The sequence below is a fragment of the Natrix helvetica genome (assembly GCF_964273705.1).
Source record: "Natrix helvetica genome assembly, chromosome: 1".
In the NCBI taxonomy this organism is placed as follows: Eukaryota; Metazoa; Chordata; class Lepidosauria; order Squamata; family Natricidae; genus Natrix; species Natrix helvetica.
The window spans coordinates 365,175,431-365,198,769 of record NC_138548.1 but is presented as its reverse complement, the minus strand read 5'-3'; the positions used below and the strand labels follow the sequence as shown (position 1 = coordinate 365,198,769).

Below are 23,339 nucleotides of genomic sequence, written 5' to 3'. Positions count from 1 at the left end.
AGCCTCTTCCGGTAGGCCAGAAGAAGAAAGGGGCTGCCCCACCTGGGGACTCAGCCATGGGACGGAGGAGGGGAGTCCTCAAACTGCCCTGATGAAGAATGGAGGCTTGTTGCCTGCTGGATCTTGGCCAGTTCCTCAGTTCCGCTTCGGAGGAGCCCAACGCTTCAGGATGGGGAAGCGAAACCCGAGCGCCTCTGCAGCTGTTGGGGGTTGGAGGAAGAAATGCTGCTCTCTCTCTCTCTCTCCCTCTGTGTGTGTGTGTGTGTATGTGCGTGTGTGTTGGGGGTGTCAGGAAGAACTCAGAGAAAATCAAAACCTTGCGGGGGAGGGGGAAACATTGAAAGAGCCTAGAAGTTCTGCTTTGATCAGGAGAGCGATGGGCCTCCCACCAGAGTCTGCCTTGATCTGGGGCCAATTTTGGGTGACTGGGTGTGGCCAAACACACAATTGTGGGACCCATTCAGATTCTGTTGCCTCCTTCAGCTGCAGGGGGGACCCAGTTCTGGCCTGCTGAAGCCGGTGCTGGGCCAGGGTGGAGTTTGACCCCTCCAGCCCCCTCCCCATCCCTGGAAAGGATTCAGGCCATCTCAGGATACGAGTCCTGTGGGATGTCTGCCTGCTGCAGCTGGGAAAGGGTTGGGGGGCTCTGAGCCTGAGTCCATTATTTTTATTTTATTTTATTTATTTGTCAACCTGTACAAAGTAACAGGTATTAGGATAGACGTGGACATGATCACGTGAGATTGGTACAAATAAATGGATATAAATAAGTATAACAAGGCCATGAAGACATAAAACGAGGACGTATCAATGGGGAGAGTAGGACAGCAGGCGCCCTTAGGGACCTCTTAGGAAACGTGTTGACTTCATCCGCCTATTGATTGGACTGAGTCTGACAAGACTGTTAAGCCACGCCCCTGTTGCTAGGCAGACCCAGCTTCCGGCGAAGTACTCTATCAGAGTCGATGTGTCATCTTCTCCAAACCAGGAATCAAGCCATTAATGTCAGTTGAATTCCGTAAAGATGTCTATATACAATAGATTAACATTCAAAGAAATTCCTGTCATATTTAGGGAGGGGTTGGATGCTACTCCCCCACGATGAGAATAGGCTTATCAGGTAAGGACCAATGTCCATAGTGGGGGGGTGAGTAGCATCCAGACTGGGACGTACCAAAGCTAAGGTGTCCTTTGGGAGGGTCTAAATATGGTCCATGGCATCACCGTCTCTCTGCACAGACTGCAAGGCCCTGTGTCCAAATGCTGCACTTAGGTTAAAAAAAAACCACCAACTGCACAGGTAGAGACGAGGTGGAACTTGGCTCAATCCCAGGAACTGTGAGAGTCTCTTGGAATCCGACTGGACAATCCCTTAAATATGAGCCAGCCGAGGGTTTCAGCAGCCAAAAAAGGCGATGCAATCCTAGGCTGCCTCAACAGAGGAATAAAAGGAAGATCACGTGAAGCGTTGATACCATTTTACAAAGCCTTAGTATGGCCACACTGGGAATCCTGCACCCAGTTTTGGTCGCCGCGATGTAGAAAAGATGTGGAGACCCTAGAAAGAGGGCAGAGAAGAGCAGCAGAGAGGATGAGGGGACTGGAGGATAAAACGTAGGAAGAACGGTTGCAGGAACTGGGCATGGCTGGTCTAGTGAAGAGAAGGACCAGGGGAGACAGGATGGCAGTCTTCCGATATCTCAGGGGCTGCCCCAAAGAAGAGGGAGTCACGCTGTTCTCCAAAGCACCTGAGGGGAGGACAAGAAGCAATGGGTGGAAACTAACCAAGGAGAGAAGCAACTTAGAACTAAGGAGAAATTTCCTGGCAGTTAGAAGAATTAATCAGTGGAACAACTGGCCTCCAGAAGTTGTGAATTCTCCAACACTGGAAGTTTTAAAGAAGATGTCAGATAACCCTTTGTCTGAAGTGGTGTAGGGTTTCCTGCCTAGGCAGAGGGGGTGGACTAGAAGACCTCCAAGGTCCCTTCCAACTCTGTTATTCTATTCTATTCTAAGGAGGGGGCTGGGAGGGACCCACGGATGCTGGGGAGCAGAGTGGGGGGAGAAAGGAGCTGAGACCCCCCAAGAGAGACTTTGGGAAAGGGGTTGGAGGGCAAGAGAAGTGGGAGATTCAAGGCCCAAATCCCTTTGGAGCCCCCAAAGCTTCTTCCGTTAAAAGAGGAAGGAGACGGGAAGCGAAAGAGGGAAACTGAGGCATTTTCAGACCTGAATCCACAAATGACACCAAAACTCCGTACAAGAAAAAGAATTTTGGCAGCTTCAGAAAATTCACTTTTTCTTCTGAATCTCAAATTTGAGGCTTTGAAGGTCAAGCAAGAGGGGAGCTTGGATTCCTTCTGGGGGAGCCCCTTAATTTGGGGAGGGGACCAAGGACCCCCCAACCCACAATCCCCAATTCCTCAATCAGGACCTGGAGGGCGGGGGGGGGGAGGGGAGGCTTTGAGAGAAGGGCCTGGGAAATTAACTCCCCCAAACTCTCCCTTTTGTGCAGGGGGAGGGAGACCCTCCCTTTGAGGTGGTCTAGAATATTCTGAGGAGGGAAAAGGGGTCTTGGGCTGAATAAGCAACTTGAGTTTCTCCTCTGCGCCGAACTAAGTCTTCTATCGGGTGAAGTCAAGGGAGGCTCTGCCCGGAGACCGATGACGCTGCAGAAGGGAGGATTCCCATTGGTCCTCCTGCTCCTTCTGGCCCCTCCCACTTCCGAAGTCCGAGGGAAACTCCTCCTCCCCCAATCCAGACCCCCCGATTCCGCCTCTGGGGCTGGAGGCATCGGCGTCTTTCTCCTCTCTCTTTGGGGCGCTTGTGGGGCGGCATCCATGGCTTTTCCTGGGCTCCCCCTGATGCTGCTGGTGGGGGCGCTGGCCCGGATCCCCGGAAGCGAAGGGGGGAAGGAGACCCCCGGTAAGGAGGGGGCTGGGCGGGGGAGGAGGGGGTTGGGGGAAGGAGGAGGTTGGGAAAGACCCCCGGAGGGGGAAGGAAAGTGCTGGGTCTCCAGAGCCTCCAACAGCCTCGATCTCTGCGTGGTCTCCTCCCCCTTCCTCCCCACATTCCCCCCTCACAGGAGAACGGAGAGGGATCCCACCCCTTTCCCCGATTGAAGCCGAGTGGGGGTCTCAGCCGAGCCTCTCTCTCGCCCCTCCCCAAGTGCCTGGGTGGGAGTGGGCTGCCTGGAGAGAGGAAGGGAAGGAAAAGCGAAAGCGAAAGAGGGAAAGTGAGGCATTTTCAGCCCTGAATCCCCAGAAGGAAAAAGATTCATTTGAGCAAAAGGATTTTGGCTTCTTCAGAAACTTCCACTTTTTCTTCTGAATCTCAAATTTGAGGCTTTGAAGGTCAGGCAAGAGGGGAGCTTCCGTCCCTTCTGGGGGAGACCCTGAATTTGGGGAGGAGACCAAGGACCCCCCACCCCCACCCCCCATAATCCCCCATGGCTCCATCGGGGCCTGGAGGGGGAGGGGGGAAGTGAGAGAAGGGGATTTGGAGGCTCTGAGTCGCTCCTCTCAATTGGCTCTCAAAAACTCCCCTTTGTGAAGGGGGCTGGAGACCCTCTTGGGGGAGGGTGCAGGGGGTCTTTTGGGGGAGGGGGCTAGGAAACATGTGGGATCCCTGAGGATCCCCCCAATGGAGGGAGTTGGGCTGGAGATTGGAGGGGAAGAAGAAAAGTTGGGGCGACCCAGGGAAGGTGGGGGTTGTAGGGCTGGGAGACCCCAGGAGTCTCAGTCTAGATGTCCTCATTGTGCCCCCTCCCCATGTTCCCCTCCCCCCCAATGGAAGAGAGAGAGGGAGATATGGATATTATTACCTTCCCTCCAGCCCCTCCCCCCATCATTCCTCCCCCTTTGGACCCAACGTTCCCTGCTCGACCAGCTGAGCTTCTGCCTGCCTTTTCCCACCCTGGGAGGATGGAGGGGGGGGTCCACCAGGAGGCTCCTCCCTCCCCTCCCCCTCTTTCTTTTCTGCCCCCCCAGACCTCCCCCCGCCCAGTGAATCTGCTCCCCCCTGGGACTGAGAGAGTCCCCTTCCCTCCTCCAGGGGGGCGTCTTTCTCCAGTCTCTTCTGGAAGTTCCCCCGCCATCCTCCCTCCCCGAGTGGATCCCCCCCCTTTGCTGGTGGCTGGGAACGATGGGCCCTGGAGTCCCTCCTGACAGTCCTCCTCCTCCTCCTCCTCCCAGCCCATTTCCTGTACCAGGGGAAGGCCGAGTGCCGCTTCCTCAACGGGACGCAGCGGGTGAGGTTCCTGCTCAGGTACTTCTACGACCGGCAGGAATACGCCCGCTTCGACAGCGACCTCGGGAAGTACGTGGCCCTCACGGAGTTGGGGAAGGCGGATGCGGACAAGTGGAACAGCGATAAGCAGGAACTTCAGTACTGGAAGGCCGGAGTGGATTCCTTCTGCCGGCACAACTACGAGGCTCTCCAGAGTATTTCTGTGGTTGGCCGGAGAGGTGAGTCCGAGGGGAGGGGGGAGTCCGAGGGGAGGGGGGAGTTTGGGGGGAGGGGGGGAGTTTGGGGGGAGGGGATGCGGGGACCCCCCTTTTCCTTCCCTTCCCTTGAGGGAGACTCCCGGGTGAAGTTTTCCTCCTTAGTTCTCCTCCTCCTCCTCCTCCTCCCTCCAATTCTCCCTCTGACCCTCATTCATTCCCACAACTCCCCCCTTCTCCTCCCCCCCCCAAGGACCCCAAACCTTCCCCTCCCCGGAATCTGGGACCCCCTGGATCCCCCCAATAGATCACATCTCTTCATCCACCAACCTTTAGAGCTCAGGAAAGTAAAGTAAAATAAATAAGTGCATGACACTAAATCAACAAATTACAATTAAATAAATAAATGAAAAATTAAATAAATTAAAATTTAATACAATGAACAAATAATAAAATAAAATAAATAAATAAATAATAAAATAAACAAATAATAAAATAAATAAGTAAATAATAAAATAAATAAAATAAATAATGAAGTAAATAAATAAAATATATACATAAATGATATATATACATAAATAACAAAATATATACATAAATAATAAAATATATACATAAATAATAAAATATATACATAAATAATATAATAAACAAATAATAAACTAAATAAATTAATAAACTGGCTAAGTAAAATAAATAATAAACTAAACTAAATGAAATATAAATCAATCCATCCAGACAGAATCATGAATCAAACCTGAATCAAATCCTGGTCTGGCGTTTCCTCTTCCTTGAGCAGAAGCTGATTCAGAGGCTGAGAAATTTCATCCACCTGATTTTGGGGGTCTGGGAAAAAAGCCCCCCTTGAAGCCCCCCTTTTGCCCACAGACTCACCTTCCCCTGCAGCCGAATGGCTTCCGTCTTCCTTCCTGGGGAGGCTCCTGATTTGGGGGAGGGGAGAGTCCAAATCCCCCCACATACCTTAAGGCTGAATTTGGGGTCCTCAGAGTCTCCTCCGGCCTCCATTCAGCCCTAAAGCCCCGGATTGTTTGAGCATCTCTTCCACGTTCTTTGCAAACTGCCTAGATTTCTTTTTCTCATTTTCATTCTCTGCGTAATGCTAATAATTGTATTTATTCCTATCGACTGATGGGGTTTCAGAGGCCAAACATGGTGGAAATGAAGGATTCCGGCTGCCCTTGTTGCCACCCGGCCTTTCCAGGGGAATTTTCCTCCTTTGATGGAAGCTGGGAAAAGGGAAGAGAATATCTTGAGTCTGAGGTTCCCATTGGGAGCCCAGGAGGGTCTCCAGAAATAACCTCTGACCACAGAATGGAATCAGAGGTTTCTCCCATAAGAGGGGAAAAAACCAGCCCCATCCTAAGAGAGAAAAGGCCTTTTACGGGGAGATCCTGGGCTTTTCCTGCTTCCCTAAATTATTCAATGTTTCAAGGGAACCGAAAGAGATTTTGTTCTCCACAGATTCAGTCTGGAGAAAAACTCATTTTCCCTCCTAAATTCTTCCCTGCAAAGCTAGGAGGAGGATCACATCCATCTAATAGGATATCAGAATTTAGTAAATGAGTGAATAATATTCTCTCAAATTTGAGAGAGAGTTTGAAATAGTTTTACCACCAAAGAGGATGTTTTCCTGGAGATAATAATCCCCTGACTGATAACATTCAACATTTAATTATTTCTTACTATCAATTCAACATTCTTGTCATCTGGCACATTTGAAATAATTCCCATTCCAGCAATATTTGCCATGGAAATTTCCTCCCTTCTACTAATTTCTCTAATGGTTTTTGATAACTCCTGAAAGTGCCTCAGTCCCTTTGACTTTGTTTCTCCCCAGCTTTCTCCCCCTAAGCAGAATGCATTTTTCTTATAAATTCAACATAGTGATCCTGAATTTCATTGGGATTCATATATTTCCTTCCTGTGAAATCCCTCCTCACAAAAGGATTATTTTTACTGCCATGAAAATATTTCAGAGGAGAAGCAAAGAATATTAAATCTGTTTTTCTTAGTCCCTTTGCCTTCGTTTCCTTTCTTTGAATAAATATTCCGTGCATTTAGAGCAAATTGTTGGTCCGGCTGCAGTTCAGGAGACCTGAAATCACTGGGTGTTTCTTGAGTCTCTTTGGGGGGATTTTCTCTTCCTTTTTCTTTGACTTCTGAGCTGACTTTTCTCTCCGGAGAGATCCGGGCGTCTCCTTCCCCCGAGGGGCCAAAGCTTTTCTCTGGCCACCAAGAGAGTCTCTCAGCCTTTCCCGAACTCTCCCCAAAATCAATTCAGCCTCGATTTCTCTGGGAAAAATCCCCTCTGAGTCTTTTTTTAAAAAATATTTTATTAACAAACATATGAAATACACACACACAAAACGTAGACGTACAACACATTTACACAGTGCAATACAAACAGGAGATTCCTGTTCTTTCTAATACAAATTATCAATCTATAGCGCTCACCTTATATTATTTCCCATTCAATTGTATTTCATTTGAGTTTCACCATTCTTAACTTTCTTATTTTACTCATAACTATTATTTTTGAGTTTTGTTACATTCCTTCATTGATTCTTGTTTCTTTCCTTCATCCACCTATACCATTTATCCCATATGTGGTAGAATTCTGATTCTTCTTTTCCCTGAATTCCTTTAGTTAATTTGTCCATTTCAGCACAATCCATGATCTTTCTTATTATTTCATCTTCGTTTGGAGTTAGTTTGTTTTTCCACTTCTGGGCAAAGGCAATCCTTGCCGCCGTAGTTATATGTAGTATTAAATACTGGATTTCTTTTTTGTATTTCGCAGACATTATTCCTAATAAAAAAAAAAATCAGCTTTCCATTCTATTTTAACCCCCGTTATTGCCACCAGCCAATTTTTGATCTTTTTCAAAGTTTTTTAGCCTCCTCACAGGTCCACCATAAATGGCAATACGTTCCGTGTATCGATTTGCATTTCCAACATTTTGGGGAAGTATTTGTTGATATTTTAGCTAACCTTGTTGGTGCCAGGTGCCATCTATAAAACATTTTGTACTGGTTTTCCTTGTATGCAACTGAGAGTGTCATTTTTAAATTTGTTCCCCAAAATTTTTCCCATTTGTCTAATTCAATATTATATCCAAAGTTCTGCGCCCATTTTATTATTTGTTCTTTCACAATTTCCTCTTCCATTTTATACTTCAGGAGAAATTTATATATTCTCCCTATCATCTTTCTATCTGAACTTTGAATAATTTTATCCAATTCGTGTGGTTCTGTTTCGATGTCATATAATTTGGTATCTTTCTTGTATTTAGTTTTGATTTGAAGGCAAGTTAACCAGTCAACTTTCATCTTCTGTTCTGCCAATTCTTCAATTGTTTTGAAGTTTCCCTGTCTATCAATTAAGTCTCTATATCTTAGCATTTTGTTCAAATCTATAAAATTTGGATGAGTCGTCCTTTCTGTCGGTGATAGCCAATTCGGAATTTTCAGTCGGTTTTTTTTTATTTTGAGCCATTTTTGCAATAACGCTCTTCTAATTAAATGATTTTGAAAGTATTTGTGTGTTTTATTTTAACATCCCATAGGAATGTATGTCAGCCTGCTTGCAAATCATGGCCTTCCAAGGACAATTTTTTAAAATTCTTGAGCTCTATTCAATCCTTCACCCATGTTATTGATACATCTGATGCGTATAGATCCCAATTTGGTAATGCTAAACCTCCCCTCTCCTTGCTGTCTTGCATTGACTTTAGTTTAATCCTCGCTTTTCGTCCCTGCCAAATAAACCTAGCGGTAATTTTGTTTCATTCTTGAAAGAACTTTTTACCGGGATTAATAGGTGCGGCTTGCAACAGGAATAAGATTCTTGGTAAAATATTCATTTTAATTGTCGCTATACGTCCCGTGAGTGATAGTTGAATATTTTTCCAATTTTCTAACTCTTTCTTTATTTGTATCACTAATTTATTATAGTTATCATCTTTAATTGTGGAACATTTTGCCGACACCCAGATCCTCAAGTATTTCACTTTCTTAGTTATTTGCATTCTGGTTGTTACTTCCAGTTCCTCTTCTTGCTTTTTTGTCATGTTCTTGGTTATCATTCTTGTTTTGTTTTTATTGATCTTTAGTCCTGCCACTTCGCCATATTCTTCTAATTTTTGAATTAATTTCAGACTGGATTCTACTGGATCCTGTAGAACAAATACTAAGTCATCGGCATAGGCTTGGGCCTTATATTCTTCATTTTTGAGTCTTAAACCTTTTATTCCCTGGTCCTTCCGAATTTCATTTAATAAAATTTCCAAAGTCAATATAAACAGCAAAGGAGAGAGGGGGCATCCCTGTCTGACTCCTTTTTTTATTTCAATCTTCTCTGTTAATTCTCCATTCATCAGAACTTTGGCTGTAACTTTGATTGTTATAAAATCCTTCTATCATTTTTATAAATTTTTCTCCAAATTTCATCTCATCCAATAGTGTTATTATAAATTTCCAGATTACGTTGTCAAATGCTTTTTGTGCATCAAGGAAAACCAGTACCATTTGTTTTTCTGGATGCGCCTCGTAGTACTCTATTATATCTAGGATGATTCTCGTATTATTTCTAATGTGTCTGTGAGGTAAAAATCTGTTTTGGTCTGGGTGTATTCGTTCATTTAAAACCTGTTTAATTCTTCCTGCCATAATTGCTGCAAATATTTTATAATCGGAGTTTAGTAATGAAATTGGCCCGTAGTTTTGAATTTCTTGTAGGCTGGTTTCTTCTTTTGGGATCAGCGATATTATTGCTTCTGTCCATGATTCAGGTATCTTGGCTTTTCCTAAAACTTCATTAAACATTTCCACTCCTAACTCTTCCAATATTATTTTATTATATTTGTATAGCTCCACCGGTATTCCATCTGGTCCTGGGGTTTTATTGTTTTTCTGGTTTTTCAAGACTAGCTCCACTTCGGTTAACGTTATTGGCCTGTTTATCACCTCCCTTTGCTCTTTTGAGATTGGTGTTATTTTTGCTGTGTTTAAATAATGCTTTATTTTGTTTTCCTCCATACTATCTTGTGCGTATAGTTTTGTGAAGTATTTATGAATAATATTCTTCTTTTCTTCTGCTTTGTATTGAATTCTTCCCTCATCATCTTTTAATTGATATATCATCCTTTTTTCTCTTTCATTCTTCAGTCTGTATGCCAGCCATCGTCCAGGTTTGTTGGCTTCTTCAAAGTAATTTTGTCTGGCCGCTTTAATTTTCTGCGCTAATTCCTTTTGATTTATTAAGTTGATCCTATGTTTAATTATCTCTCTTTTTTTTCTTTTTTAAGAGTCCAACCCACCCCCCACAAACCTTAAGGCTGAATTTTGGGTCCTCAGAGACTCCTCCGGCCTCCATTCAGCCCTGAAGCCCTGGATTGTTTGAGCGTCTCTTCCACGTTCTTTGCAAACTGCCTAGATTTCTTTTTCTCATTTCTCTGGCCACCAAGAGAGGCTCTCAGCCTTTCCTGAACTCACTAATTGCAATACTTTTACCCCAAACCTTCCAAAATTACCATAGATTCTCCGGGTTCTTCATCAGAAAGAAATATGTAACTCTGGGTCACATTTTCTACTGCATTCGGCATTAAAGTTGATATTAAAAATAAACCTTGAATATCACCGTGTGAGGGAGACAAAATGTATTGTGTGTTCCTGCTGTTTTAAACTGAGAGGTCTCCAAATGTCGATTAAATTAGATTCCTGGATGGACAGAAGGAGAAAGTGGTGTCTCGGAGGAGGGTGGGGGTGTTTAAAAATTTAAAAAATGGGACTTCTGTTGGGTGTGTGGAGGAAATGATAGGCAGTGATGATCCCTGAAGCCTGGAACAGCTGATAGGTGGAATTCTGGGAGGTTTCTAAGAAGAGGTTGGAGAGCCACTTGTCTGAAATGTTACAGGGTTTCCCGCCTGAGCAGGAGGTTAGACTAGAAGACCTCCAAGGCCCCTTCCAACTCTGTTCTTCTGCTGAGGGATTTGCCTATTTTGATGATTCTTCCCTTTTGATGAGGTCACCTGATCCCAACCAGGAAGGATTTAGGTTTCCCCATTTTTCAGGATCCCTTTTCATGTCTTCCTGCAATTTGCTTTGGAAGATGACTCCAAACACCGTCCCAAAGGTCTTTTCTCCAAAGGCAACTGGACTTTGGTTTTCCTTGAAGACATTTTCCTTCTCATCCAAGAAGCTTCAATTCAGGCACTGAAAAGTGAAGAAACTTCTCGGATGAGAAGCGAAATGTCTTTTGGGAGGGAAAAAAGCCCCTTTGGGACAACCATGACCTTGACTGACTCAGAATCTCCACAGACACTCAAAACACAGAATATTTTTAAGAGAGAAAAGGAGCCTTGAACTAACCAACCTGTGTCTCTCATGTGCCTCCTTCTCCTCCTTCCCTCCAGCCAAGCCCACCGTCACCATCTCCCCCACCAAGATGGAACCCACTTCCCCCAACACCATCCTCCTCTGCACCGCGACGGGCTTTTATCTCGTGAAGATCGAGATCCAGTGGCTGAAGAATGGCCAGGAGGAGAAGGAGGGTGTGGCCTATGGGGAGGAGCTCCAGAATGGAGACTGGACCTACCAGCTGCAGGTGATGCTGGAGACCCAGCCCCAGCGTGGAGACGTCTACACTTGCAAGGTGGAGCACGCGAGCCTGGAGGCCCCCATCACCGTTCAGTGGGGTAAGCCCCTCCCCTCCCTCCCGTCCTGCTCTGGGGACCCCATCCTGCCCTGAGAAGGGGAAAGACCCTCCCTGTAGAGAGAATAAGAATGGACCCTCCTCCTGGGGGAAGGTGGGCCTGATCCTCCTGCTCAGGTGAGGCTCCTTCTCCTTCCCCAGAGCCCCGTACCTCCAGCTCTGCCAAGAGCAAACTCTGGACGGGGATAATGGGAGCTGTGATAGGAGTGGCCTTCTTTGCGGTGGGGCTCTTCTCCTACCTGAAGAGCAAGAAAGGTGAGTCGGGGGGGGGGGATGGATGAGAGATTGTGGGGAGGGGACCATCTAGGGGAGGCCTCTCATCAAGCTCAGCAGGGGGCCAAGAGGGTCTCCTTGAGAAATATTTTTGGCAGCTTCTCTTGTTTGAAAGGCTATCAAGGGAAGGTCATGCAACCTATTATGGGCTATCGAAGGGGAGGGGGACCCCCCGAGTCCTGCAGCCCATGAAGGGTCCTGATTGGGTCTTTTTCTCCTTCCAGCAATTCCCATCCAACCTCCTGCAGGTGAGTTTCTCCTCTTCCTCCCTTATCTGAACTCCTCCTAAAAGTTATAGGTGGTTTTTTTTTAATTCTTTAATTGTTCCTTTTTTTAAAAAAAACATGCCTGAACAATATTCCACCCCTGTGGCTATTCTGAAAGGGGTGAGTCCCGTGCTACTATGCACCGTGTCATTGAAGGCCACTTCAGCAAATGGCAGGAGATGTTCCCAGATAAATTGCTGATAATTAACATAAGCATCTCAGGTATTGTTCTATCGCTTTGTTCGCTCGTTCTTAAGCACCTTTCGTACTTGGATGGAAGGTGGAGCTGAGCCCTTGAGATGACCCTATCAACTTAATGAACTCCAACTTCCAAAACTTCACCATGAACGAGACACCCCTCCCCCATCCGAGATGATCCTTCTTGGCACCCCATTCAGACTCATTTGGGCTCATTAGTTGGAACCTTGACAGGCTCCTCTTCCTGACCCCCCTTCTCCTTGTGAGAATTCACACAATTTCTGGGCAAGTGACCTCAGTCTGCACCTTTTTCTGCCACCCCCTTTGTAGCCCCATCTTCTTTCTTCATATGGAACGTCTGCAGGGAGTGGGGAAGGGGGGATGCCCTCTGGATTAACCCTCTAATTAAGTCAGGGAGAATTCCAAAATCCCCTGGAGATGAAATGGGGAGGAATCCCTCATCCATCCCAGCCTTTTCGTTCCTACAATGGGCACATTCTCCCTCTATCTGTCCCTGCCTATCAACCAACCCCCCTGTAGTGTGGGTCTGCCTTGGGGCTGGGGTGCTAAAAGGGAAGATAATATGATTTTTACACTAAAGGTTTCTCTTTATATTCTAATTTTCTTCCCCATCTCTTTTTCTACAGCACTCATGAATTAATCCTGCTCTCTAATGTAAAAGGAAATTATTTCTTTAGTAGCTGATGATTCTTTGTCCTGTTTGCAACCTCTGAAAAATGGTGGCTGAAGGTGGCAGGTTGGTGAGAGGAGGAGAATGTCAGCCTGGACCTTCTCCTGCTGAGATACCCCTCCCCCCCAAGCATCCTTTCGGGGGCCTCCCTTTCTTGGGAAGGAGGGTTGGAGACGATCTAGACTGCCCCTAGGAATGCTGGGTGGACCTGTCCCTCCAGCCCCCTCATCTCCCCTGGCTTTTAACCTACAGCAGCTTCATCTACATTATTCTTACTACGAATCACTTCCCCTCCCTTCGCTTTGCTATAAAGGAATAAACTTCTGATGTAAGAAAATCCTGCAATTCTTCCTTCCTTCCTCTTCCTCCTCTTTTCTTCCCCCACAGGAGGCTCCTCCATCTGCTGCCTCTGGAACAACCGGCCTGGCTGCTTCGGGTCAGAAGCCGGAAATGGTTTGGGTGGGCAGATTCAGGGAGGGGAAGGGGCTGGACCCACTCCTGCTTAAAGGCTTCCTTTCCCCTCAAGCCCCCTCTTGAGGAGCAGAATGCCAGCAGACACAGTCGTCTCCAAGGACTTTTGGGGAGACATTGGTGGCAATTTCCCCCTATACTCACCCAGCCATTTGAGCCAATTTCCCTCCTTCACAACCGGAGGCTCCTGCCACATTTTGGCACCCAACGCCTCCCTCCCTCCCTCTTTGGGGCTCAGAATCTAATGGCATGGGGTCTCCTGCTTGATGGTATAGATGGTGATGGGTCTCCCCTACTCGAGCAGGGGGGTTGATCTAGATCAGCGGTTCTCAACCTGTATGTCATGGCCCCTTTGGGGGGGGTGTTGAATGACCTTTCCACAGGGGTCGCCGAGGAGCCTCCCGCGGAGAGGCTGTCGAGAAGCCGGCCCGAAGGGAAGGAGCGGCTCGGGCTCCCCGCGTGGTGGAAGGAGAGGTGCCAGAAGACTGATGGGCTTCCCAGCAGGCCAGTCCGGCCGGCCTCCCATGCGGGCGTTTCTCAGCGACTGGTCCTGCCCGGGAGCTCCTACGGGGCCTTTGCCGGGGTTGAGCTGCATCAAAGGGGGAGGCTTGGGCAGCGAGAAGGGCGACGGCTGAGGAGAGGCTGCGGCGGCCGTCGAGTCTCAACCTGACATCGTTTTCCCCCTCTTCCTCCGGCACAGGCCTGGCTCCGCTGAGCCGGCTCTGCTTAGTTCCGCCGGAATCCGAGGAGGAGACCGTTAGCTGGAAACCGAACAGAGAAGGGAAGGGAAGGGAGAGCGGACTGGGGACGCGGGAGGGGGAGGAGGGGGTTACTGGTTGGAAGTCTGCCAGTTGGGATCACCGGGAACCCAGCTGGAGGAGGAAAGAGCAAAACCTTGCGCCGGTAGGGGAGGGGCTTCTTCTGCTCCTCTCGCCGAAGGCGGCCGAGCGCCCAAGATCACACACACACACACACACACACACACACACACACACACACACACACAGGGGGGTGGGGGGGAAGGTAGGAGCCGGAATGGAGGCGAGGAGGGGGAGAAGAGCGCCTCCTTGCTGACCCAATCGCGCAATCTGCTCTCCGCCCCGAGAAGGCACGAGCCTCTCGCCTCCTTTTGCCACTCCGCGTCATTCGCAGGCAACTCTGTGTCGGGAAGAGCTCCAGCCCTTTTCTCGCGCTCATCTCTTCCGTGCGTGCAAGCAAAATACCCTCCTGGGCCAGGATCAAGGCGGAGGGGACAACGACTCTCCTTCCGCTGTCGTCACTGCGCAATGAGATGAGTAACTGGGTATGCAGCGCAGGGGACTCCTCAGCGCCAAATACAAGTCAGCGTGAGCCTTGGTCCCTGTTAGATTTGGGCAACGAGAGAACAGACTGCGGACACGTAGTGACTTATCAGCTCTTTATTAGTAGTAGTAGTGATCCAGCTTGCTCTGTGGCCGGAGGGTTCCCCTTTTATAGGAATCGGATATGCCTCTCGACCAATCAGAGCGATACCTGTTTCCCGCCGTAGCGGCGGACCAGAGAGGAGACTTGCTGCGATATATGCTAATATCTAACACCCCTCCCCTCTTAGACGGCGCATTACGGTTGGTTACAGAGTCCTTAAGATATGTTGGTGTTTGCCTTGCACGGGTAGAACGTCGCAGTTCTGGTTGATCTGGAGTTGTTACAGGATCGGTTGCTTTCTCTGCTTCGTGTTCTGGGGTCTGCAGACTTTCGTTGCTTTGGCGTTGTTCAGGTTCTCTTTCGACCTCTAGTTCTACCCTGGGTTCGTAGGTGTCGTGGTTCTCTGTGTTGGGGGTCTCGAGTGGCTGACTTTGTGCTGGCAGGTAGTTTCCATCGTCAGCCCGCAGGTCTGAGTGTGCCAGGCGACCCCGTAGTTGATCGATGTGCCTTTTCCAATTCCGTCCATCTTCAAGCTCTAGCAGATACGATCGTGGACCCGTGATGCCAATGACCCTTGCCGGCATCCACAATGTTCCCCCTGCATAGTTGTGGGCGTATACTGAATCCCCTATGCTAAAACTCCGAATTTTGCTTGTAGAGTCTGGGGGCGCTGTGGCAGAGTAATTAGGGTGAAGACGGTCCAGGTGAGACCGTAGACGGCGGCCCATGAGTAGTTCAGCGGGGCTCCTACCCATCGTTGCGCTGGGGGTAATATGTTGAATTAGTAGGTAATGGTCAATGCGTGTTTGCCAATCACCTGGACCCATCCTAGCGAGGGCCTCTTTTGCGGATCGCACCATTCTCTCCACCTGTCCATTTGATGCCGGATGGAATGGCGCGACGAGGGCATGCCGAATTCCCTGACCTGCTAAGTACGTTTCAAATTGCATGGCCGTTAACTGGGGCCCATTATCGGAGACCAGTAGGTCGGGCAGGCCATGAGTGGCGAAAAGTCGCCGTAGAACCTTAATGACTGCCTCTGCCGTGGTTGAAGTCATTAGGACTACTTCTAGCCATTTGGAGTATGCATCCACAACTATAAGGAAAGTCTGACCTTGGACTGGCCCTGCGAAATCGATGTGTATTCGCGACCAGGGTGATTTAGGCTTCTCCCATTCTGTGGCTTCCGGGGGTGCTGGTCTCGATTCTTGGCATGGATCGCAAGTGGCCACCCATTCCTCTATTTCTTTGTCCATGTTGGGCCACCAAACGTAACTTCTTGCTAACGCCTTCATTCTCACGATCCCCGGATGCCCCACATGTAATGCCTCTAATACATTTCTACGTAACGCATACGGAATAACAACTCAATCCCCCCACAATAAACAACCTTGCAACACTGAAAACTCATCACGTTTCCCCCAAAATAACTTGAATTCCGGGCCCACGTTTCCCTTCAGCCACCCCCTCCAAACCCAGGTTTGAACTTGCTTTATTATGTTGTCCCTAGCAGAGAATCTGGCAACGTCGCAGGAAGAAACCGGTCCTGAGTCCAAACAGTCAATTAACAACACCGGTACCTCGGGAGTGGGGTCTGGCAAGAGATCCGGAAGTGGGCAACGGCTGAGTGCGTCTACATGTCCTAGAGTAGAGACCGGTTGATGAATTAGCTTGTATGAGTACGTGGCCAGGAAAACAGTCCACCTGGTCATGCGTGGAGAAACGGAGACTGGTGTGGGGTGGTTTCCCGCCAAAAGTCCCAACAGCGGTTTGTGATCTGTAATCAGTTCAAAATCGCGGCCGTAGAGGTATTCGTGGAAACGTTTTACTCCAGCTACAGCAGCTAACGCTTCCCTGTCCATCTGGCTGTAATTCCTCTCAGCCGATGAAAGAGTTCTGGAGTAGAAGGCGATGGGTGCTTCGTTCCCGTTTGGCATCCTGTGGCTAAGGACTGCGCCGACTCCAAATGGTGATGCGTCGCAGGTCAATACCAGCTGTAGCGTCTGGCTGTATTGTACTAGCAGCGAGTCAGTGGTGAGCAAACGCTTTACTGCGGCAAAATCTGCTGCTTCGGATCATCCCCATCTCCATGTTGCGTTCCTCTGGAGTAGTCGATGTAATGGCTCAGCAACGGTCGCCTTCTGTCTCAGAAAAACGCTGTAGAAGTTAAGTAGTCCGAGGAAGGCATGCAACTCGGTCTGATTTCATGGTGTGGGGGCGTCCTGGATCGCCTTAATTTTCTTTGAAGTGGGGTGTATTCCCTGACCATCAATTCTATATCCCAGGAATTCTACGCTAGGCACATTAATTTTGCATTTTTCCTTTTTGAGGCGGAGGCCCTTTTCTCTGATTCTGGCCAAAACAGTTCTGACTCTTTTTAATAGTTGCTCCTCGTTTGCAGCGGAGACCAAGATGTCGTCAAAATAGGGGACGACTCCCGGTATCCCTTGCAAAAGCCGTTCCATGACGCTCTGGAACAGACCTGGAGCAATACTCACACCGAATTGTAGCCGGTTGCATTTGAATGCTCCTCTATGCGTCACTATAGTTTGGGCCTCCGCTGTGGCGCTATCTACGGGCAACTGCTGGTAAGCTTGTGCCATGTCTAATTTAGCAAATATCTTTCCTGGCCCCAATGAATGCAATAAGTGTTGTACTACTGGCACAGGATATGCGCTTTGTTGTAGCGCGACATTAATTGTGCATTTATAGTCCGCGCAGATGCGGACTGACCCATCTGGCTTGACTGGGGTCACAATGGGAGTTTCCCAGTGCGCGTGATCCACCGGCTCAAGGATTCCTTGCTCAACTAACTTATCTATCTCCTTATCTATTTTTGGGCGGAGTGCAAAAGGCACTCGTCTCGGTTTAAGTCGGATTGGCGCCACTTTGGGGTCTAAATTGAATGAGATTGGTTTACCCACATACTTACCAAGACCGGGGCTGAACACATCCTCGAACTCCTTAAAAATCTGCTCAGCGCTGCTGTTCTCCACGGCGTTGATCCCGGTGACTTCTAACCCCAAGGCTTCAAATCAATCTAGTCCTAGAAGGTTCTGTAACGGAGCGCTGGCGATGGTCACGGGCAGCGGGGCTATGATGTCCTTGAAGCGAATTTGGAACTTGCCTTGGCCCACGATGGGGACTCGGTTCCCCTGGTAGTCTCGTAGCAGGATGTCTGGTGCGCGTAGTTGGCTCTTTTTGAGGCTAGGGATAGCCTTTTTCATGGAGGCCCATGAAATGATCGTCAAGGATGATCCTGTGTCAACTTCCAGCTCGCAAGGAGAGCCCTCCAAGAGGACTGTGACTTTCAGCTTTTTAGGCCGCTTGGTGCGGACCTGACTTATTGTGGTGAGATACGTTCGCAATTCCTCTCTCTGGGTCAACTCTATCTCAGCATCTGTATCCTGGAAATACTCTCGTTGAGCGTCTTGGTAGAACGCTCTCTCAGCTCTTTGTGTATAATCTCTCTGGGAATACGCCCTTTCAGCTCTATGGGAATTGTCTCTCTGGGTAAACACTTGTGGATTTCTCTCTGGGCGCCCTTTTTGATTTCGCCAAGCCCCTGGGTTGGGCTTCTGTTGGCGGTACGTGGGCGGCTGCCGTGAGGCAGGGACTTCACTCCGGCACACTCGTGCAATGTGACCCAGTTTGTTGCAGTGTGAACAAACAACGTTCCTGAACCGACAGGTAGACCGGGGGTGATTCCCTCCGCAGCTTGCGCAGGGCGGCAAACGGAATCCGGTTCTCCCCCCAGGCCTCATGTGACTGCTCTGCATCAGGTGACTGTCCTCGAACTCGGGATCCTCGTAGTCGGGGTTGGTGTCCTCGTAGTGGACTCTGGTTTGTCTGGGTGCTGGCTGGCTTATGTTGAATCCGCGTTGTATGCTTTCCGATGATCTTTCCGCTGACTCGGATGCCCTTGCTTCGTTTAGCGCTATTTGTAGGGTTAAGTTTGCGTTTGCTAACAGCCTTTTTTGTAGCGAAATGACCCTTAACCCACAGACAAATTGTGCCAGGATATGCTCGTCCAGATCCCTGAACTCGCAGTTAGTTGATACTTTATGTAGGGCTGCAACATATTGGTTTATTGATTCTCCCGCCTTCTGGTTCCGCGTGTTGAATTCCTGGCGGCAAACGTGGCGGGAAGGTTTTGGCGCGTAATGAGTCTGTAGAGTCTGTTGCAACGCCATCCATGATACCGCTTGTATCGGAGTAGGCGCGGTGAGGTCTCTGGCCGTGTTGAAGACTTCTCGCCCACAGTAGCCAAGGAAAATGTTTTTCTTTCGGGCATCTGTTATCCCCGTGTATTCGTTCGCTTCGAGAAAACACTCAAAACGAATCATGAAAGCCTCCCATTCGTCGTTCGTTGGGTCGAATGGAGCGGGTGGAGTGTGCATTGCCATCTTCTCTTCGTTTGAATTTGCCGCGCTGCGGTGTCCTGAGATGGCTGCCGGAATTTCTGCCGAATTCCTGGGCTGGATCGAATCCTGAGATTCTGAAGTAGCTCTCTTCGTCCTATCTGTCTCTCGATCCCACCTTTGTCGCCAATGTTAGATTTGGGCAACGAGAGAACAGACTGCGGACACGTAGTGACTTATCAGCTCTTTATTAGTAGTAGTAGTGATCCAGCTTGCTCTGTGGCCGGAGGGTTCCCCTTTTATAGGAATTGGATACGCCTCTCGACCAATCAGAGCGATACCTGTTTCCCGCCGTAGCGGCGGACCAGAGAGGAGACTTGCTGCGATATATGCTAATATCTAACAGTCCCCTTTGTGTTGGCTCAGGAAGGAGGGGAAACGGGAGCAGCAGCAGTAGCTGGTTGGGTGCCGGGAGGGAAGAGCTCCGGTTCTCCTGCGCTGCACGGGGCTCTCCTTGCGCAGGGCTCTGGAACTCTTCCCTCTCTGCATCCAGAGGCGGCTGCTCCGGCTCTTCCCTGAGCCAACACGGAGGGGACCGCAGCTGGCGCTGAGCTGAGTCTGGCGCTGAGGAGTCTCCTGCGCAGCCCAGCCAGCTACTCACTTCTCAGTGGTGGCAGTGGAAGGAGTCGCTGTCCCCGCCGCCGTCATCCCGGCCCAGGAGGGTATTTTGCTTGCACGCGCAAGAAAGAGATGAAAGAGAAAAGGGGAGATAGAGAGAGAGATAGAGAGAGAAATGAAGGAGAGCTGGAAGGAGAGAATGGGAGAGAGGGAAAAGAGAGGGAAACAATTTAGAGGGAGAAGGGGGAGAGGGAGAAAGAAATGAAAGAGAGCTAAAGGGAGAGAATGAGAGAGAGGGAAAAGAGAGGGAAACAAATCAGGGGGAAAGAAAGGAAGAGAAAAGAAAGAAAGAAAGAAAGAAAGAAAGAAAGAAAGAAAGAAAGAAGGAAACTTTCTCACACCTATGACGAAAACAATGGCAAGCTAGATCTCTTGCCAAGAAAACTGCAGTTTGCCAGAAGGCACAAATTGGAAGCAAGTCTGATTTTTTTAACAGAGATGGCCAAAAAATGCATCTGAAAATAAGATTAGTTATAATTTTGGATAACGTATTATATTGTCAAACTGAAAAGAAATCAAAATATCTATCCTATTGCTGTTAGCGAGATCTTGCCGGCTTCTATCAACTTAAGAGTTCTCTATGAAAAGATTACAGAGAAGCCATTTCCTACAATTAATAACTTTATTTTGGATTTGCTATCATATTCAATGAGAAAGAAAGAAAAAGAAAGAGGGAAAGGGAAGGAAAGAGAGATAGAAAGGAAGGAGAGAAAGGGAGAGGAAAAATAGAGAAAAACAGAAACGAGAGGGAAGGGGAGAGAAGAGAGAAAGAGACCCTATTCCCACAGAAAAGACTGAGCCATGAAACCTGGAGATCTTTGGAGGAGTCTTTTTCAACTCTTGGATGTGAAGTTCCATCTCTCCAGATATCATCATCATCTACAACGGATGGAGAAACTGAGGAATAAATGCCAGAACAATACTTACACTGTTGTGGAAACTTCCAGCAGGATAATTGGCCAAATATTCTACCCTTAGTAGCTTCTAGTAATTCATGGCAAGGGCCTTTTTCCAAGATAAATATTAGTCGCCTCTGTTTATCGTCAAAGCAGATTCCTATTTTGATAGGAAGACTCCTTTGAGAGGAAATCAGTTTGTTACTCTAGAAAAAAACTTTTCCTTCTATAGAAAATTGGGAGTGGAGGCTCTACAGGACTCCAATGGACTCAATCTCTAAGGACAGAACTTTCCCCTCCCCTTCCTCATCTGGGGTCTTGGGGTCACCACAGGAAGAATCGGTGGGTGTCTCATTGTAGGAATTGTCTCAAACACGGAGAAGATTTGGGCTCCTGTTGGAAATCCCTCCCCTTGCAAGATAGCGTGGAAGAACCCGGAGAAGGGACAACACCAAATGTATCAATGGCAGGCAAAAGAAATCAGATTTCCTTGACAAGGAAGAGGCATTGTTGGTGAAAGATGCTTCATTGCTCAGGGGAACTGAACCAGCAATTCGTAGGCAATCAAACCAGGGGGCTTGGCTGTTTCCCAGGTGGGGGGAACGTATCAAAGACGTGACTGAGGGGCTGAAAGAAACAACGAAGCCCACAGATTATTATCATCCCTTTTTCCTCTTTCATGCGGGGAGGAAAGAAAAAGACCCTGGAAATTACAGACCAATCTCGCTGTGTTGCCTCACCTGTAAAGTCACGGAATCAATTATAAACCAGCCCTCCACCCTCTGCTTAGAAGCAAACAACCTGCTTTCTAACAAGCAGTTTGGATTCAGGAAAAAATTGTCCTGTAATCTGCAGCTCCTACACTGCAGAAACATTTGAGTCACACATCTTGACCAGGGTAAAGCAATAGACGCAATTTACATAGACTTCTGCAAAGCCTTTGACTCAGTGGTAACTAGGGAGTTTAGCTGTTTCCCAGGTGGGGGGAACGTATCAAAGATGTGACTGAGGGGCTTAAAGAAATATTGAAGCCCACAGATTATTATCCCTTTTTCCTCTTTCATGCGGGGAGGAATGAAAAAGTCACTGGAAACGATGCCAAGAGCCTCGGAGCAGGTGGGCATGGGAGCCAAAGAGATGGGGGCTCAGGTGGTTTCCTCTTCTGCTCTCCCAACAAAGGGAACCATCCAAGGAGGGAAGGCAACACCTTGGAAGCAAGCCTGGCTTAAGGGATGGTTCTCTGGAGGGGAATCCACATTCATGGACCATGGTCCACAACACCCACATGGGGGGCTTCTGAAAGGGGATGAGAGCTGCCCGTCATAAGGACCCAGAAGGTGGGCTTTGGGAACTGACTGGCTCTCCTCATCCGGAGGGCTTGAAAGTGAAAGCAAAGTTTTAGAAGCTAATTGGAAGCGGAGACCTCAGGGGAATCAACCGGAGAAAGCAACTGGAAAACGAGGGAGAGGGTGGCCGGCAGAAGCTACGGAGGCTCTACGAGGGGATTGCTTCAAGGGCGGAAATTGGAACATATTGAAAGAGGCTGCAACAAATGGACAACAGACTCATGTGAACAAATACGCTTCCATTATACGGGTTAGGATCATCCATGGATCCATCCGTCCATCATCCGTCCATCCGTCCATCCATCTACCCTGTTTTCCCGGAAATAATCCCTACCTGAAAATATTGCAACGCAGCATCAGCCATGAGGTGACCACGCTCGCCGCCTCCTGCACCTCAAAAATAATAAGGCCCCCCCAAGGCCAAGTGCTTATTTTTGGGTCAAAAGAATATAAGACCCTGTTTTGTTTTCACGGAAACATGGCATCTATTTATATCCATCCATCCATCCAATTTAAATAGCCACCCATCTCACAGCAAATGATTCTGGGTCACACGTGGCAAAGCTAAAAACAGGAATATACTTGAAAGTATTTAAAAACACATTCAAAGCAATAAAAAAAGCTTTAAAAAGAAAGAATATTAGGCAAAGAGTCACTTTTTTCAGTGCCCTTGTAACTTTGTCTGGGTGAACCGTTATAAGTCAAGGACTGTTTTCTTCAATGTGCTTTAACTGAGGGAGAAGGGACTCCATCTAATCAGGGGGTCAGGAAGGGCACCTTCAGCCGCTTCCAATGGGGCAGAGGAAGAAAGGGGCTGCCCCACCTGGAGGCTCAGCCATGGGGCAGAAGAGGGCAGTCCCTGAGCTGCCCTGATGAAGAATGGAGGCTTGTTGCCTGATGGATCCTGGCCAGTTCCTCAGTTCCGCTTCAGAAGAGCCCAACGCTTCAGGCTGGGGAAGCGAAACCCAAGCGCCTCTGCGGCTGTTGGGGGTCGGAGGAAGAAAAGCTGCTCTCTCTCTCTCTCTCTGTGTGTGTGTGTGTGTATGTGTGTGTGTGTCAGGGGAGGGGGAAACATGAAAAGAGCCTGGAAGTTCTGCTTTGATCAGGAGAGCGATGGGCCTCCCACCCGAGTCTGCCTGGATCTGGGGCCAATTTTGTGTGACTGTTGTGGCCAAACACACAATTGTGGGAGAGGTTCAGACTCCGCCTCCTCCTTCAGCTGCAGGGGGGAGGACCCAGTTCTGGCCTGCTGAGGCTGGTGGGGGGCAGGGTGGAGTTTGACACCCCCAACATCCCCAACCAATCCCTGGAAAGGATCCAGGCCATCTGAGGATACGCGCCCTGTGGGATGTCTGCCTGCTGCAGCTGGGAGAGGATTGTGGGGCTCTGAGCCTTCACCTGATCAGGTATCACCAACCATTAGCTGATATTTTATAATCAGCACTCAACAGCTGGCAGCTGCCCATCCTCCGATGATCTCACCTAGGTGAGAGAGATCAGCTTGGTTAGCCTGAGGATTGGAGACCACCAGGAAGCACCTGGCTACTGTATATGCTGAAAAGCCTCCAAGACAGGGAGGGAGA

The 23,339-nt window shown here is 48.4% G+C and overlaps 2 protein-coding genes across 2 annotated transcripts in view; one reads left to right on the top strand and one right to left on the bottom strand.

Annotated features, from left to right (window-relative positions):
• Positions 1-23,339, bottom strand: part of LOC309382524 (uncharacterized protein) — a gene marked incomplete at its 5' end in the record, with an annotated part of 469,143 nt that overhangs the window by 17,408 nt on the left and 428,396 nt on the right. The gene's annotated exons all lie outside the window — the stretch shown is intronic.
• LOC309384825 (H-2 class II histocompatibility antigen, E-S beta chain-like) lies at positions 2,770-12,937 on the top strand. The gene is made up of 6 exons (XM_081938635.1): positions 2,770-2,922; positions 4,191-4,463; positions 10,874-11,155; positions 11,314-11,427; positions 11,670-11,693; positions 12,557-12,937. The coding sequence occupies exons 1-6, from the start codon at positions 2,838-2,840 to the stop codon at positions 12,568-12,570; spliced, it is 792 nt and encodes a 263-aa protein (XP_081794761.1). The 5' UTR covers positions 2,770-2,837; the 3' UTR covers positions 12,571-12,937.